The sequence below is a fragment of the Mus caroli genome, unplaced genomic scaffold (genome assembly GCF_900094665.2).
Source record: "Mus caroli unplaced genomic scaffold, CAROLI_EIJ_v1.1 scaffold_10127_1, whole genome shotgun sequence".
NCBI lineage: Eukaryota > Metazoa > Chordata > Mammalia > Rodentia > Muridae > Mus > Mus caroli.
The window spans coordinates 33,646-52,692 of record NW_018390602.1 but is presented as its reverse complement, the minus strand read 5'-3'; the positions used below and the strand labels follow the sequence as shown (position 1 = coordinate 52,692).

The following is a 19,047-nucleotide window of genomic DNA, read 5'->3' as shown; positions in this document are numbered from 1 at the left end:
GAATACCCAAGATATAAGATACAATTTGCTAAACGCATGAAACTCAAGAAGAATGAAGACCAAAGTGTGGACACTTTGCCCCTTCTTAGAATTGGGAGAAAAACAAACATGGAAGGAATTACAGAGACAAAGTTTGGAGCTGAGAAGAAAAGATGGACCATCTAGAGACTGCCATATCCGGGGATCCATCCCATAATCAACTTCCAAATGCTGACACCATTCCATACACTAGTAAGATTTTTCTGAAAGGACCCAGATATAGCTGTCTCTTGTGAGACTATGCCGGGGCCTAGCAAACACAGAAGTGGATGTTCCCAGTCAGCTATTGGATGGATCACAGGGCCCCCAATGTAGGAGCTAGAGAAAATACCCAAGGAGCTAAAGGGATCCGCAATCCTATAGGGGGAACAACAATATGAACTAACCAGTACCCCCCTGGAGCTCATGTCTCTAGCTGCATATGAATCAGAAAATGGCCTAGTTGACCATCAGTGGAAAGAGAGGCCCATTGGTTATGCAAACTTTATATGCCTCAGTAGAGGGGAACAAAAGTGCCAAGAAGTAGGAGTGAGTGGGTGGGGGAGTGGGTGGGGGACTTTTGGGATAGCATTGGAAATGTTAATGAAAAAAATAACCATTAAAAAAAAAAAGGATACAGAGCTAATCAAAGCATTCTCAACTAAGGAATAATAAATGGCTGTGAAGCACCTAAAGAAATGTTCATCATCCTTAGTCATCAGAGAAATGCAAATCAAAACAATCCTGAGATTCCACCTCACATCAGCCAGAATGGCAGATCAAAAAAAAGGTGACAGCAGATGCTGGTGAGGATGTAGAGAAAGAGGAACACTCCTCCATTGTTGGTTCTATTGCAAGCTGGTACAACCACTCTGGAAATTAGTCTGGTGGTTCCTCAGAATACTGGACTTAGTACTACCTGAGGATCAGCAACACCACTTGTGGGCATATATCCAAAAGATGCTCCAAAATATAACAAGGACACATTCTTTACTATGTTCATAGCATCCTTATTTACAGTAGCCTGAAGCTGGAAACTATCTAGATGTCCTTCAACAGAGAAATTTATACCAAAAAAATGTGGTAAATTTACACAATGGATTACTACTCAGCTATTAAAAACAATAAATTCATAAAATTCTTATACAAATGGCTCAAACAAGAAATATCATCTTGAGTAAGATAACTCAGTCTCAAAAGAACACACATGGCATGCACTATTGATAAGTGGATATTAGCCCAAAAGCTCCAAATACCCAAGATACAATTCACAGACCATGTGAAGCTCAAGAAGAAGGAAGACCGAAGTGTTGATGCTTCAGGTCTTCTTAGAAGGGGAAACAAAATACTCACAAGAGGAAATCTGGAGACAAAGTGTGGAGCAGAGACTGAAGGAAAGGCCATCCAGAGATGTCCCACCTGGAGGTTCATCCCATATACAGACACCAAACCTAGACACTATTGCAGATTCCAAGAAGTGCTTACTGACAGGAGCCTTATATAGCTGTCTCCTGAGAGGTTCTTTCAGAGCCTGGCAATTACAGAGGTAGGTGCTTGCAGCCATAGAGCAAGGGGTTCCCAATGGAGGAGTTTTAGAAAGGACTGAAGGAGCTGAAGGGGTTTGAGACCCATAGGAAGAACAACAATATCAACCAACCAGAGCCCCCAGAGCTCCCCGGAACTAAACCACCAACCAAAGGGTACACACGGAGGGTCCAATGTTTCCAGCTGCCTGTATAGCAGAGGATGGCCTTGTTGGACATCAATGGGAGGAAAGGCCCTTGGTCCTGGGAAGGCTCAATGCCCCAATGTAGGGGAATATCAGACTGGGTGGGTGGGCAAGCACCTTCATAGAAGCAGGGGGAGAGAAGATGGGGTAGGGAGTTTCTGGAGAGGAATCCAGGAAAGGGGATAACACTTGAACTGTAAATAAATTAAATATCTAATTTAGAAAAAAACAGTCTCATGAAAACTTCAAACACTAGAATGTGCTGCGTGGTATGGTTGTTTGAAAAAGAATGCCTCCCATAAACTCATTTATTGGACTACTTAGTACCAGGGTGCAAAACTTTTTGGAATGATTCAAAGCATTATACGATGTGGCTTTTGTCATTAAGGCATGTCACTGGGGGGTGGGAATTATGTCAGAAGCTCATGCCAGGCCCAATATCCCTCAGCCTTTGATTAGGATGAAGCTTTTCCCTGTCTCTCTGTACTACACTTGCCTCCTTCCATGCTCCCTGCCACTATGCTTACTGCCATGATGATATTGGACTAAACCTCTGCAACTTCAAGCAAGCCCCCAATTAAATACTTTCTCTCATAAGAGCTGCCTTGGTTGGTCGTGATATTACTTCACAAAAATAGACCAGTCACTAAAACAGATACTGGTACCAGGGACTTGGTTGACTACATTTGTGACAGGCTTGACCACACTGTTTATTAAAACAATACTGAAAACACTGGGACTTGGACTACAAAATTGGTTGGATGATTTAAGTTAGGCTTAGTGGGCCATAGTAGTTGAAGAATGGATGACTTTACTAAGGCTTATTTAAATGGAAGAGGTCAAGCTCAATAGAATTCAAAGGGAAAATTTCTAGTAACTGGCTAGAGACCATTCTCGTGATTTGGAAACAAAGAATGTTGCTGCTTTTTGTCCCTGTTCTGAAAAAGTGTGCTTCAAACTAAATAGTTAACTAACTATTAATTAACTCTGACATATTACAAGACAGCCTAATATTGATTGTGTCACTTGGTTATTCGTGGTCACTATTATATAGATCTACATGAAAAGGAAAGAACAGAGAAATAAAAACAATGTAAAAGGTGTAGTTTGAGAAGAAAATGACTGCCAGTACCTATGATAGAGCTAAGCCTGGTTCTTAGGAGTTAAAAAAAAATTAAAGAACAGTCTAATGCTTAGTGGAATAAATGGATTGATAACCTCAGGATAATAACTAAACTAGCTATGCTTCCAAATTTCAATTTAAAGAAAATCTTAAGTTGTAATGGATATCATGATGAAAAGAAAGCTGTTGCACATATAATTGAATAAGGGGGCCAAGTTCCATCACCATCAAATGGCCAAACTCGATAGGCTTAGCCAATTGCATCTAGACTAAAAGTCAAGGGTGTTAAAATGGGTTGGTGAAATATACCTCCATGACTGAAGAAATCATCTGATTGCAAGCATGTGTCAGGCAGTTCCCTGATGGAGACCAAAAGAAACCATAGTCTGAAGTGAAAGTGAACGCTGGCTTTCATTTGAGACTTCAAGATGTTGAAGATGCCAGAGTCATACATGCTAAGGGGAGCTGCAGAGCAGGAGTGGAACCAACCCAAGACATAGAAATGAGTTATAGCAAACAAGGATGAAAGGAGTTTGGAGTCAAAATTTGGCATCAGACATGAAAATGCAGTGTTTGGAGATTGCTCTGCACATTTTTTATTTGCACTGGGACAATAGCACCTCATTGTGCTCTATTTCTTCCCTTTTGGAAGAGTAATGAATAAACTGAGCCATAGTATGTTGGATATGATCTGCTATTTATTTTGAATTTATAAAAGCTTAGAGTTAAGTGATTGATGTGACTCTCAGAAGATACTTAAACTTTGGAGTTTTAAACAGTGTGGAGACAGCAATAGACTGTTGGGACTTTTGAAGTTGGACTGAATGCCTATGGGGCTCAGAGATTGGAAGTGGTAGATTGAATACGAGTGTCCTCTTTCCCATATGAGGACACCTCAATCCCACTTGGTGGGGGGAGAAGAAAGCAATCAAATGTGGGGAGAGAAGAAAGGACCTGAGAAGGAAAGGAGAAGGGGGGAAGGGGAACGTGATCTGGTATTGGTTGGGGGGAAAAGGACTGAAATCCTGAGGGCCAGCAGAAATAAAGGAAACAGGCAACCTCAGGAGGTAGGAGGTTAGGGGGACCCTCCAGAATATACCAGAGACGTGGAAGGTGAGAGACTCTCAGACTCAAAGGGAGGGACCTGGAGATGAAATGCCCTACAGTAGGGAGAGTGAACTTGTAGAGCCCACCTTCAGCAGAAAGACAGGGCATCAAGTGAGGGATGGGGTTACCATCCCACAGTCAAAACTCTGACCCATAATTGTTCCAGTATGAAAGAACTGCAGGGATGGAAAAGGAGAGGAGCCTGAGGAAAAGGAGGTCCAGCGACAGGTCTAAAGTGGGAACCAGCTCAAGGGGAGGCCCCAAGGCCTGACACTATTACTGAGGTTATGGGGCACTCACAAAAAGGGACCTATCATGACTACCCTCTGAAAGACCCAACAAGCAGCTGAAAGAGTCAGATGCAGATATTTGCACCCAACCAATGGACAGAAACTGTTGATTCCTGTGGATGAATTAGGGAAAAGCTGGAAAAAGCTAAGGAGGAAGGCAACCCTATAGGAAGACCAGAAGTTTCAATTAACCTGGACCCCTGACACTCTCAGACACTGGACCACCAAGCAGGCAGCATGAACCAGCTGATATGATGCCCCAACACATATACAGCAGAGGACTGCCGGGTCTGTGTTCAGTCAGAGACGATGCACCTAACTCTCAAGCGACAGGAAGTCCCAAGCAGTTTAGAGGTCTTGCAGGGTGAGGGTGAGAAGTGAGGACACCCTCATGGAGACAGGGGGCAAGGAAGGGGTACGGAATGGGGAACAGTTCGGTGGACTGGAAATGGAATACAATCTGGAGTGTAAATAAAAGGTTAAATAATATTTAAAATAATAATAATAATGGCCCCTCAAAGATCCATAATTTTGAATGCTTAGTCACCAGGGCCAGTGTGACTACTGGAAAAGTATTGAATGATAGGTAGGTTTGTTGTAGGAATTATATTGTAGGTTGGATTATTTATGTATTTATTTATTTTTTGGTTTTCTGAGACAGAGTTTCTCTGTGTAGCTCTGGCTGTCCAGAAACTCACTCTGTAGACCAGGCTGGCTTCAAACTCAGAAATCTGCCTGCCTGTGCCTCTCAAGGGCTGGGATTAAAGGTGTGTGCCACCACTGCCTGGCTGTAGGTTGGAATTTGAAGTGTCAAAAGCCCATCCCAGGCCAGTCTCTCTCTTGGACTATGAATCAGGTTTTAAATATTAATTACTTTACCAGATCCCGCTTTCCTGTGGCCATTCTCCTTGTGATGATAGTGAACTAGATCACTGAAATATTAAGCAAACTTCTTTTAAGTGCTTTATTTTATGAGACTTTCCATTAATCATGGTGCTTCTTCACAGAAATAGAACAGTGAATGAGACAAAGAGAGAAAAACTGAGAGTTCAAGGGTTATAACATCATGGGATTTTAAAAAATATATTACAATACTGCATTTTAGTAAACTTAGTTGAGCACATGGGTACCACTACTTATTAATTGTATGTACATAACTTAGTCTTGAGATTTTTAGTATTCAGTCTACTTGTTCTTCTCTGCACATCTGCTATATTCCAACACAACTAAAAATTATTTTCTTGATTAGCAACACAACTGGCATAGCACATACAGTTGGTTAGACTTATTTGTGCAATCTTGGAGATAATTATAAGGCCTAAAACATATGTGGCTAGATTATCAAAATATAATGACCAAAATTGAATAATAAATGTTCTTTTCTGAATTTTGACTTCTTTTGCTATCCAGTTCCTTAATAGAGCACATGCCCTAAATTTCCAGCATGGCTACCAGAAATTGTTTGATTAGTGCTGTGATCTATAGTAGATAAGGGATGATAATTCCTGGGGAGGTGGCAGAATTTTTTTTCTTTTTCTTTTTCTTTCTTTTCTTCTTTTTTCTTTCTTTCTTTGCTTTTTTTTGTTTTGTTTTGTTTTTGCTTTGTTTTGTTTTGTTTTGCTTACCTGCAATGCTTTCCTTACCTTGAGGTACAAATACAGCAATCAGAATGAAGATTCCCCTCAGAGACATGACAACCAGATAGGTTATTCTACGGCCAATGTGATTAAGTACAAAAGGTCCAATAACACTGACTAGTATGGCCAATGCACTAATGAGAAACTGCAACAGGATAATATTAGAACTCAGATGTTGGAGGTGAACTGCCAGGCCAAAAATTGATACTGTAAAGAAAAGTCTGTAGTGGGAAAAGAAAAATGGGGTATCACAAGGTTTGGAATTGATTTTCAACAGATGTTAATATTATTGGACAAGAAATCAAGTTCTAGTAGTTTGACTATGAAGGCATCTCGGCTTTTTGGAATTTTTAGTTCTAGGGTATAATTTTATAGCCACCAAAAATCACTGTATGGTGAGGGAGCACATAATCACTCTTAAAGTTTTGGAAAATATTAGCAGGTTTGTGGTTGAAGGTTCCATCTTTATATCGACATATGTTCTTGAGTTAAATGTATTTATGTAAATTATATTAGAATTTTTATATTTATTTGAGTGGAACCAGGCAACTGGGGAGTAACAACATCCAAGTTTATACTGTGATTGGCATTCTCACCATCAGCCCATGGGGATGAGCCTGGCAGGAAGTTTGGATGCACACACTCCTCACTGCACAGTAAGTTCCATATACTCAGAACTCTGATTACTTCAAGCAGCAGAAATTGTCATATTCTACCTCAAATCTGTCAGTGAGAAATTTTGTCTGTACACTATTTCAATAGGCACATTTTAAGCATACCTCATAAAGGACAGGACACATATCCGCTTACGTAGGATGGATGTATGGAACAAATCTCTTAGAGAAGGTTTAGTCTTTGCTGCCTCAAGTTCTGCCTTCATACTTGTTCTCACAATCTTTGAAAATAAAATCAACACTTTGTTTAGTTGTCACAAAGTGATGAGAACTCCGGGGTATTCTGGACACTTGTAGAAGACCAGATCAATAATTATTGTTCTACATACTGAAAATATAAACATCAAAGATAAATTTACATCCAAAAATTAGAGTGAAATAAAAGCCCAGGAGACAAAAAGACACTCAGGGGATTTCTACAGTGAATATTAAACAAGGGATTATAGGTGCTTATTGAACATTAAAGGAGTCCTTGGAGCTGCAGATAAAGGTTAGAAAGGAAAACATTTGAAGAGTTATTTAACATAAAATCCAAATTTTATTTAGACCATTGAGTTTCAATGCTAATGGTACTTATATTTGGCTTCCACTGATTCCGAATGACTGAAAATAGATTCAGGAAAAATAATTCTTTGCAGGGCTCTTTATTTTCCCTTAGAAAGCATGCTATTTAAAGGAAGACACAAATCACTTTCTTTATGATGCCTAGAATTTAGTTAAGGATGTTCAGAAAACAAGTAGACTGAATCTCCTAGTTTCATTTTGGAATGCTGGTGATATTTTGGAGGGCAATAAGCTTTTAGGTGGTAGAGTCTACCTGTCAAATATGTCACTTATAATCTGGCCTTCAATTGTAGTCATGAATGCTGGCTTGATGATGTGAGAATCCTCTGCCCCCAATACCTGCTTCCACAAATGCTGCCATGGTCTGTCCACTATAATTAAACCCTTGAATCATGACACACACTGAGGCTTTTTCCCTGTTTCTGCCAGGAATTTTAGTCATGGTATTGTGAAAGTAACCAACATAGAAAATATATACAAGATATATGACGTTATTGCACAGACAAAGGTTCTTGATATTGTTCTTGATATTTGGTTGTACTCTGGTGGGTATTTTGGAGGAGTTCTTAGATGCTGGATAGAAAATCGCAACAGTGCTATGAGATTAATGAAGGAATGCAGCTATATACTGACTATGATATAAAAACATACATGAGGTTGAATTCATTTTATTAACAGAATGACTTGAGAACAAAAATTTCAAGACCATGCAGCATTTAGACAGTGTTTTGGTTGTACACAGAAGGTGATAGATGTTTTTGCTCAGCTAAATTCATCTGTTTTCTATAATCCAAGTCTCAAGTTCAGAGCTACTGCACCTCCTTTAGGGAGGATCTTTTTACTTCAGTTAAACCACTCAAGATAATAATGCAAGAATTTTCAGAATCTACAATAAGCTAAATAGTCCCTTATATGTGTAGCTATAGTGTAATATCTCAAGCGAGTCTTGATATTTTTCAGGTTTAAAAACAAAATTAACCACCAGAGCTCACAGTATTGTTAACTTGAAATTCAAACACACCATTTTAAAGTCTTAAGATCTGTCCTTACTCTTTTCTGCATAGTCTCATGGGCATTTAATCTTGGCAACAAAACTGCATGCAGTTCAGAGTTACAATCTTTATAGCTTTTTAAAGATTTATTTTTATTATTTTATTTATTTACATTTCAAATGCTGCCCCCTTCCCAGTTCTCCCTCCATGATCTAGAATCGAGAAGAATAGAGATTCACCTGATTCTTCCTCCCCTCAACACTTAAAAGGTGCTCTCCCACCCACCCACTCCTCTTTCATGCAGCTAGCCTTCCCCTTTAATAGAGCATCAGGACTCTACAGGACTAAGTCCATCTCCTCCCACAAAGGCCAGACAAGTCAGTCCTCTGCTACATATGTAGCATCGGCTATAGACCAACCCAAGTATGCTCTGTGGTTTGTGGCTTCATCCCTGTGAGCTCTGAGGGATCAGGTTAGTTGCTACTATTGTTCTTCCTATGGGGTTGCAATCTCCTTCAGCTCCTTCAGTCCTCCCCCTAATTCTTCCAAGGGGTCCGCAGGATCAGTTCAATGGTTGGCTGTGAATAACTACATCTGTCTCAGGCAGGCACTCAGAGGACAACTATGCCAGGGTTCTGTATGCAAGCACAACTTGGCATCAGCAATAGTATCAGGGTTTGGTATCTTCACATGAGCTGTATCCCAAGTTGGGACAGTCTCTGGGTGGCCTTTACTAGTCTTTGCTCCATTTTTGTCCCTGCATTACCTTTAGACAGGACCAATTCTGGGTCAAAATTTTTGATATAGGTGGGTGGCCTTGTCCCTTAACTGGAAGTTAAGTTTGTAACTTTTAAAAGTACAAAATCTATGACTGTCAGAAGCAACACCAAGAAAGTCTCTCCAATGTTGACTGCCTAAAAATAAACTGGACAAGACAACAAGCATGCTAAATTGGACTAGAGAAAGTTATCAAAGCCTGAACTGTCCAAGAAAGAATGACAGGGAAGAAAGGAATGCTGAGAGAGGGCAAAATAATATTCCCCTGAGAAAAGGATACCAAGTAGTTTCTGATACCAAATGGTCAGCACTGAAATCATACAAAGTGATTAGATACTTAGGTATCTAGGAATATAAAGATATGCACATAACATGAATGTATATAAAAGCAAGGTTAAAAGGTCTTGAATAGCCAGGTGCGGTGGTCCATGCTTTTAATTCCAGCACTCGGGAGGCAAAGGCAGGCAAGGCCGGCCTGGTCTACAAAGTGAGTCCCAGGACAGCCAGGGCTATACAGAGAAACCCTGTCTCGAAAAACAAAAACCAAAAAACTAAAAACCAAAAACCAACCAAACAAAAAAGGTCTTGAATATTAAAAGGAGGTTAGGAGATATATAGGAGGATTTGGAAAGATAAAAGAGAAAGGGTAGCCAGTGGGGTCCACTTGAGGCACAGCCAACAGAGGTGAGTTAAATATGGTCCTTTGATCACCAGCACATGGAATACAGATCATCCTGCCATCCTAAGGAGCCTTGCAGGCAGGCCTCCAGGAGCATCCTGCTTCTCTGAGGAGGACTGTAGGGACCCCAAAGACTTCCAGATTGGACCATTTCCTAGCAATCCCTGGCATAGCTATCAGAGGGAAGCAAGGTTCTATTTCCTCAGATCCATTGTCAGGTTCTGCCTGCCTACCTGAGGGGTCTTGCTGGCAACAAGAACATCCAGCCAACACAAGTGACAAAGAGATGACTAAAGGACAAATAAGAACAGAAACAACAAGACCAAACCTAACAATGATAGAAATAGAATTCACCCAGCTACAATGCCAAGAAAAATTTTCCAACCTAAAGAAATATGTGAATGATCATTCTGGTTTCCATCTGTGCCCAGAGATAAACCTGTGCCACAGCTCTCCATACTCAAATCCCATCTGGAGAGAGCTGGTCTCCCAGGAGTGCTGAGACACCTAAGATCACAGGCTTGTAGGCATACAGGAGGGACAAGCTACAGTCAGAGACAGCAAGACCAACTAAACACAGAGATAATCAGATGGTGAAAGGCAAGCTCAAGAAAAAAAAAAGCAACAGAAATCAAGGCTACTTGGCATCATTAGAATCCAGTTCTCCCACCACAGCAAGCCCTGGATACCCCAACACCCTGGAAAAAAAGATTCTGATTTAAAAATCACATCTCGTGAGGATGATAGAAGATGTTAAGAAGGACATTTCCCTTAAAGAAATACAGGAGAACACAGGTAAACAGGTAGAAGCCCTTAAAGAGGAAACTAATAAACACCTTAAAGAAATACAGGAAAACACTATAAAGCAGGTGAAGAAATTGAACAAAACCATTCAGGGTCTAAAAATGCAAATAGAAACAATAAAGAAATCACAAAAGGAGACAATTCTGCAGATAGAAAACCTAGGAAAGAGATCAGGTGTCGTACATGCAAGCATCACCAACAGAATACAAGAGATAAAAGAAAGAATCTCAGATGTAGAAGATACCATAGAAAACAATGACACAACATTCAAAGAAACTGCAAATACAAAAAGCTCCTATCCTCAAACATTCAGTAAATTCAGGACACAATGAGAAGATCAAACCTAAGGATTATAGGTATAGAAGAGAATGAAGATTCCCAACTTAAAGGGCCAGTAAATATCTTCAACAAAATTATAGAAGAAAACTTCCCTAACCTAAAGAAAGAGATGGCCATAAACACACAGGAAGCCTACAGATCACTAAATAGATTGGAACAGAAAAGAAATTCTTCTTTTCATATAATAATCAAACCCCCAAATGCACAAAAGAAAGAAAGAATATTTAAAACAGTAAGGGAAAAAGGTTGAGTAACATATAAAGGAAGTCCTATCACAATGACATCAGACTTCTCAAAAGAGACTCTAAAAGCCAGAAGATCCTGAGCAAATGTCATACAGACTCTAAGAGAACATAAATGCCACAGCAAGATACAATACACAGCAAAACTCTCAATCATCACAGATGGAGAAACCAATACATTCCATGAAAAAAATTAAACAATATTAACCAGGCAGTGGTGGTGCATGCCTTTAATCCTAGCACTTAGGAGCAGAGGCAGGCAGATTTCTGAGTTAGAAGTTAGCCTGGTCTACAGAGTGAGTACCAGGACAGCCAGAGCTACACAGAGAAACCCTGTCTCAAAAAAAAAACCCCATACAAAAAAAAAAAAAAAAAAAAAAAAGGAACCAAATCAATACAAAAACAAAAAACAAAGAACAAAGAACAACAACAAAAAAACCCCAATATCTTTCTACTAATCCAGCCCTATAGAGAATACTGGAACAAAAGCTCCAATATGAGGAAGATACCTCCAAAAACACAAGAAACCAACATTTCACAATAAACGCAAAAGAAAAGAATCATACACACATCATACCACCTCTAGCAACAAAATACCAAAAACTAACAACCATCTCTCTTTAAAGTCTTTCATCAATAAAAAAGACACAGACTAACAGACTGGATATATAAATAGGAGGCAGCATTTTGCTGAATATAAGAAACACATCTCAGTGATAAAGACAGGAACTATAGCAGAGAAAAAGGCTGGAAAAAAGTTTTCCAAGTAAATGGTCACAAGAAACAAGTTGGAGTTGCCATTCTAATATACAATAAAACAGAATTTCAATAAAAAGTTATCAAAGGAGATGGGGAAGGACAGTTCATATACATCAAGGGAAAAATCCAGCAAGAGAACATTTCAGTTCTGAACATCTCTGCAACAAAATGCAAGGGTACCCACAGTCATAAATAAAACATTACTAAAGCTCAAAACACAGATTGAACTTCACACAATAATAGTGGGAGACTTCAACACTTCACTTGCACCAACACGCAGGTAATTGAAACAGAAACTCAACAAACACACAGTTAACTAACAAAGGTTATGAACCAAATGGATTTATCAGATATCTACAGAATATTTCACCCTGAAACAAGAGAATATGCTTTCTTTTCAGTACCTCATGAAACTTTCTCCAAGACTGAACAAATAATAAGGTATAAAAAAGCCTCAACAGATACAAGATGATTGAAATAACCCCATGCATTCTATCAGATCACTATGGACTAAGGCTAGGCTTCAATAACAACAAAAACAACTGAAAGCCTACATGGAAAGTAAACAACTCTCTGCTCAATGACTTGGTCAGAGAAGAAATAAATAAAGAAATCAAAGATTTATAGAATTAAATGAAAATGAAGACACATAATACCAAAACTTATGGGATACACTGAAAACAGTGCTAAGAGGATAAGTCATAGGACTAATTACCTTAATAAAAAAGTTGAAGAGATTCCATACAAGCATCTTAACAGAACATCTGAAAGCTCTAGAACAGAAAGAAGTAAATACAGGCAAGAGGAGTAGATGGCAGGAAATAGTTAAACTCAGAGCTGAAAGCAACCAGGGAGAAACAAAGACAATGATACAAAGGATCAACAAAACCAAGAGCTGATTCTTGAATAACATCAAGGTGATAGATAAACCTTTAGTCAAATTAACTTAGGGCACAGGGACAATATACAAATTAACAGTATCAGAAATGAAAAGGAAGATATAAGAACAGATATTGAGGAAATTGAAAAGCTCATTAGAACCTACTACAAAAGCCTATACTGTACAAAACTAGAAAATCTTGATGAAACAGATGATTCTTCTAGATAGATTCCATGCAGCAAAGTTAAATCATGATAAGATAAACTATATAATCAGCCCCATAACCACTAAGAAAATAGAAATAGTCAACAACAACAACAACAAAATCTTTCAACAACAACAACAACAAAAAAAAAAGGCCCAGGGCCAGATGGTCTTAGTGTATAATTTTATCAGGCTTCAAAAAAGAGATAATACAAATACACATCAAACTATATCACAAAAATAGAAACAGAAGTAACACTACCTAAATCATTCTATGAAGCAACAATTACTCTGATACCTAATCCACATACACACAAAAGAAAGAGAACTTCAGATCAATCTCAATTGTGAACTTGATGCAAAAATACTCAACAAAATACTTCCAAAGCAAATCCAAGAATATGTCAAAGACATCATCCATTATGATAAAGTAGGCTTCATCCCAGGAACACAGGGATGGTTCAACATATGAAAATCTATGAACATAATACACTATATAAACAAACTCAATGAAAAAAAAAACACATGATATTCTCATCAGATGTTGGAAAAACCTTTGACAAAATACAACAGACCTGCATGGTAGAGTTCTTGGGGAAATTAGGAATCCTGGCATATAGATAAACATAATTGAAGCAATACATAGCAAACCAAAAGCCTACATCAAATTAAGTGGAAAGAAACTAGAAGCAATCCCACTAAAATCAGGGACAAGACAAGGTTGTCCACTCTCTCCCTATCTATTCAATATACTACTCAAAATTCTAGCCAGAGCAAACAAAAGGAGATCAAGGGGAGAAAAATTTGAAACAAAGACATCAAAGTATCACTATTTATAGATTATATGATAGTATACATAAGTGACCCTCAAAATTGCACCAGAGAACTCCTACAGATGATAAACTACTTCAATACAATGTCAAGATACAAAATTAACTCAAACAAATCAGTAGCTTTCCTTTACAGAAATGATAAACAGACTAAGAAAGAAGTCAGGGAAACAACACCCTTCACAACAACCACAAATACTATAAAATATCTTGGTGTAATTCCTAACAAGCAAGTGAAACATTTGTATGAAAAGAACTTCTAATCCCTAGGAATAGAAATCAAAGAAGACCTCAGAATATGGAAAGATCTCCCATACTCATGGAATGGTAGGATTAACATAGTGAAAACAGCCATCTTACCAAAAGCAATCTGCAGATTCAATGCAATCCCCATCAAAATTCCAACACAATTCTTCACAGACATGAAAAGAGCAATTCTTGACTTCATATGGAAAAACAAACAAACAAACAAACAAACAAACAAACAAACAAAAAGGATAACCAGAACAATTCTCAACAATAAAAGAACTTGGGAATCACCATCCCTGACCTCAAGCTGTACTGCAAAGTAATAGTGATTAAAACCTGCATGGTGTTGGTACAAAAACAGACAGGTCAATCAATGCAATAGAATTGAAGACCCACAAGTTAAACTACACAGCTATGGACTATATGTTTGACAAAGAAGTAAAAAACATACAGTGGAAAGAACAAAACATCTTCAATAATTGGTGCTGGTCTAACTGCCAGTCTGTATGTTGGGAAATAAAAATAGATCCATATTTATCACCCTGCACAAAGCTCAAGTCCAAGTGGATCAAGGACCTCAGCATAAAACCAGATATACTGAATTTAAGAGAAGAGTAAGTGGTAAAGAGCCTTGAACTCATTGGAAAAGGGGAAGTTTACAGAATAGAATACCAATGTGTCAGGCTCTAAGATCAATAGTCAATAAATGAGACCTCATAAAACTGTAAAGCTTCTGTAAGGCAAAAGACACCATCAATCGGATAAATCAGCCACTAAATGGAAGGAGAAAATATTGGGAAAAAATTTCACTAACCCTACATCTGATAAAGTGCCAATATCCAAAATACATAAAGAACTCAAGAAGGCAACCTCTAAAAAACAAATAACCTTAATAAAGAATGGGTTACAGAGCTAAACAGAGAATATAAAACAGAAGAATCTTGAATGGTCAGGAAGCACTTAAAGAAATGTATAAAGTCCTTAGTCATTATAGAAATGCAAATCAAACTGACTCTGAAATTCTGCCTTACACCAATCAGAATGACTAAGATCAAAAATTCAAGTGGCAGCCCATGCTTGGCAAGGATGTAGAGAAAGAGGAACACTCCTGCATTGCTGGTGGGATTCCAAGCTGCTACAGTTACTCTGGAAATCTATCTGGAGGTTCCTCAGAAAATTAGAAAAGTTCTACCTGAAGACCCAGCTATACCACTCTTGGACATATACCCAAAAGATGCCCCACCATACTCCAAGGACACATCAGCCACCATGTTTATATCAGCCTTATTTGCAATACCCAGAAGCTGGAAGCAACTCAGTTGTCCCTCTACAGAAGAATGGATATAGCAATTGTGGTACATTTACACAAATGGAATACTTATTCAGCTACTAAAAATGAGTACATCATGAATTTTGCAGGCAAATGGATGGAACTAGAAAATACTCTGAATGACGTAACTCAGACCCAAAAAGACATATATGGTATGTACACCCTGATTAGTGGATATTAGCCAAAAAGTTCATAATACCAAGGATACAACCCACAGACCATAAGAAGTGTAATAAGCTGAAAGTCCCACATGAGAATGTTTCAATTCCACTTAGAAGGGGGATGGAAATAAACAAGGGAGATAGTGAGGGCAGGGATCTGGGTGTGAGGAGGCAGGGAGAGGGAGGAAGGGCAAGCCAATAGGGTGAGAGGGTAAAGGAGCAGGAGAGAAACCCAGAGGTCTAAGAGAATAAAAAGAGATAAGCACCATTGGGCATGGTTGAGGGAATCTAAGAACTCAATGCCCAAGATTGGGGAGAGGCTACTCAAAGAGTCTACCTCCAGTAGATGGACAGGGCCTCAAGCAGAGGGACAGTGTTACCAACCCACAGTCAAAATTTCTGATCCAGAACTGTTCCTGCCTAAAAAGAACTGCAGGGACAAAAATGAAGAAGAAACTGAAGGAAAATCTTCCTTCTGAACCCAGTGGAGGCCGCTAAGGGCTCCAGAGTACTCTCTATGCCGCAGGACCTCGGGATCACTTCAGGATCACCTCCGGATCACAGGTGAGTGGAACGCAACATCAGCTCCAAAGAATCTCGGAGGGTCTTGTGCCAGCAAGAACAGGGACAAAGGAACTCTGCCAGACCAGAGGCTGGTATCCATTCTGGTCAGGGCCACCCCCAGCCATCTTCCTTCTGAACCCAACAGAGGCCACCAGGGGCCCTAGAGTGTTCTCCATGCCGCAGGACCTTGGGGTCACCTCGGGATCACAGGTGAGTGGAACGCAACATCAGCTCCAAAGAATCGAGGAGGGTCTTGTGCCAGCAGTAACAGGGACGGAGGAACCCCACCCCACCAGAGGCTGGGATCCGTTCAGGTTGGACCAGCCCTGTAGTCTTCTGCATGAACCTGGCTGAGGGTATCTAGAGCCCCAGAGGACTATCCACACCACAGAACCCCTAGCACACCCAGGACCTTGTGATCACCTGAGAGCATGTGGACGACAGAAGCAACAGAGCTTCTTGGACAGTGTCCCTTCAGGTCTTTGTCCTCAGCCAGGAGGCAGAGCTGAGACCCAGACCCATAGGCACCTTCCTTGCCAGAGGAGAGTCGGCCTACAGAGAGGGCTCTGACCCCAGGACTCAGGAGGTGGATTGGAGCTCCAGACTTCTAGACACCTGCCCTGCAAGAGGAGAGCCTGCAGAGAGTGCTCTGACCATTGGAACTCAGGTGAGAGTTGGACTCCAGGGAGTGCTGACAGAGGCTAACAGAATCACAGGAGGATCAAGATCCAGCCAGAGACAGCTTGAGCATTAACACCAGAGATCTCCAGATGGCAAAAGGCAAACGTAAGAATCTTACTAACAGAAACCAAGAACACTGGGTATCATCAGAACCCAGTATGCCCACCACAGTGAGTCCGGGATACCCCAACCCACCTGAAAAGCAAGACGCAGATTTAAAATCATATCTCATGATGGTGATAGAAGATTTTAAGAGGGGCATTAATAACTCACTTAAAGAAATACATAAGAACACTACTAAATAGGTAGAAGCCCTTAAAGAGGAAACACAAAAAACCCTCAAGGAATTAGAGAAGAACACTGCTAAGCAGGTAGAAGTCCTTAAAGAAGAAACACAACAATCTCTTAAAGAATTACAGGAAAACACAAACAGAGGATGGAATTGAACAAAACAAGATCTAAAAATGGAAGTAGAACCAATGAAGAAAACCCAAAGGGAGACAAATCTGGAGATAGAAACCCTAGGAAAGAAATCAGGAACCATAGATGTGAGCATCAGCAACAGAATACAAGAGATGGAAGAGAGAATCTCAGGTGCAGAAGATTCCACAGAGAACATAAACTCAACAATTGCAAAATGCAAAAGGATCCTAACTCAAAACATCCAAGAAATCCAGGACACAATGAGAAGGTCAAATCTATAGTTAATAGGAGTAGATGAGAATGAAGATTTTCAACTTAAAGGGCCAGTAAATATCTTCAAAAGATTATAGAAGAAAACTTTCCATACCTAAAGATAGAGATGCCCATGAACATACAAGAAGCCTACAAAACTCCAAATAGACTGGATCAGAAAAGAAATTCTTCCCAACACATAATAATCAGAACAACAAATGCACTAAACAAAGACAGAATATTAAAAGAAGTAAGTAAAAAAGGTCAAGTAACATTTAAAGGCAGACCTATTCAAATTACACCAGACTTCTCACCAGAGACTATGAAAGCCAGAAGATCCTGGAGATGTTATACAGACCCTAAGAGAACACAAATGCCAGACCAGGATACTATACACAGCAAAACTCTTAATTACCATAGATGGAGAAACCAAAGTAGTCCATGACAAAACCAAATTTACACAATATCTTTCCACCAATCCAACCCTTCAAAGGATAATAAAGGGAAAACACCAACACAAAGATGGAAACTACACCCTAGAAAAAGAAAGAAAGTAATCCTTCAACAAAACTAAAAGAAGACAGCCACAAGAACAGAATTCCAACTTTAACAACAAAAATGACAGGAAGCAACCATTTCTTTTCTTTGATTTCTCTTAACATCAATGGACTCAATTCTCCAATGAAAAGACATAGGCTAATAGACTGGCTACACAAACAGGACCCAACATTTTGTTGCTTACATAAACCCACCTCAAAGACAAAGACAAATACTACCTCAGAGTAAAAGGCTGGAAAACAATTTTCAAAGCAAATGATCCAAAGAAAAAAGCTGGAGTAGCCATTCTAATATCGAATAAAATTAACTTCCAACCCAAAGTTATCAAAAAAGACGAGGAGGGTCACTTCATACTCATCAAAGTTAAAGTCTACCAAGATGAACGCTCAATTCTAAATATCTATGCTCCAAATGCAAGGGCAGCCATATTCACTAAAGAAACTTTAGTAGTCATCCGGCCATTTTCCTGGTCAGAGGATAGGTGTCTTCACGGCCCAGGAGCGCTTTGCCTGAGCATCAGCAGCAAACATCTTGGTTCCAGGATTCCGCCGAGAGTATTCTGCACAGGTGAGAGTGTGGAATACAAAAGCTAACAGCTTCTGAGACAGGCCAAAGCAACTCAGCTTTGGGGACGGGTCCTGTTTTGGGCCTTCATCTTCGGCCAGGAGTGAGGTCAGAATGCCAGATATCTGTGCACCTTCCCTGTAAGAGAAGAGCTTGCCTGCAGAGAGTGCTCTGACCACTGAAACTCAGAGGAGAGACCTAGTCTCCCAGGTCTGCAGATAGAGACTAACAGAATCACGAGAGGAATAAGCTCTAACCACAGACAACTATAACAACTAACTCCAGAGATTACCAGGTGGCAAAAGGTAAACATAAGAATCTTACTAACAGAAACCAAGACCATTCACCATCACCAGAACCAAGTACTCCCACCTCACCCAGCCCAGGGCACCCCAACACACCCAAAAAGCTAGACCCGGATTTAAAAGCGTATCTCATGATGATGGTAGAGGACATCAAGAAGGACTTTAATAACTCACTTAAAGAAATACAGGAGAACACTGCTAAACAGGTAGAAGATCTTAAAGAGGAAGCACAAAAATCCCTTAAAGAATTACAGGAAAACATGACCAAACAGGTGATGGAATTGAATAAAACCATCCAAGAACTAAAAAGGG

The 19,047-nt window shown here is 39.6% G+C and overlaps 1 protein-coding gene across 6 annotated transcripts in view; it reads right to left on the bottom strand.

The window, feature by feature from the left end:
• The window catches only part of LOC110288726 (solute carrier family 22 member 27), a 61,046-nt gene that overhangs the window by 8,531 nt on the left and 33,468 nt on the right, over positions 1–19,047 (bottom strand). For 5 of the 6 annotated variants that reach the window (XM_029473879.1, XM_021154996.2, XM_029473881.1 and 2 more), the window contains 2 exons: positions 6,684–6,799; positions 5,911–6,125 (listed from right to left, as the gene is read on the bottom strand). The exons of the other annotated variant lie outside the window; for it this stretch is intronic. In XM_029473879.1, coding sequence (XP_029329739.1) covers positions 5,911–6,125; positions 6,684–6,799 — 331 coding nt within the window. The remainder of the gene's footprint in view (positions 1–5,910; positions 6,126–6,683; positions 6,800–19,047) is intronic. 6 annotated transcript variants of the gene reach the window in all.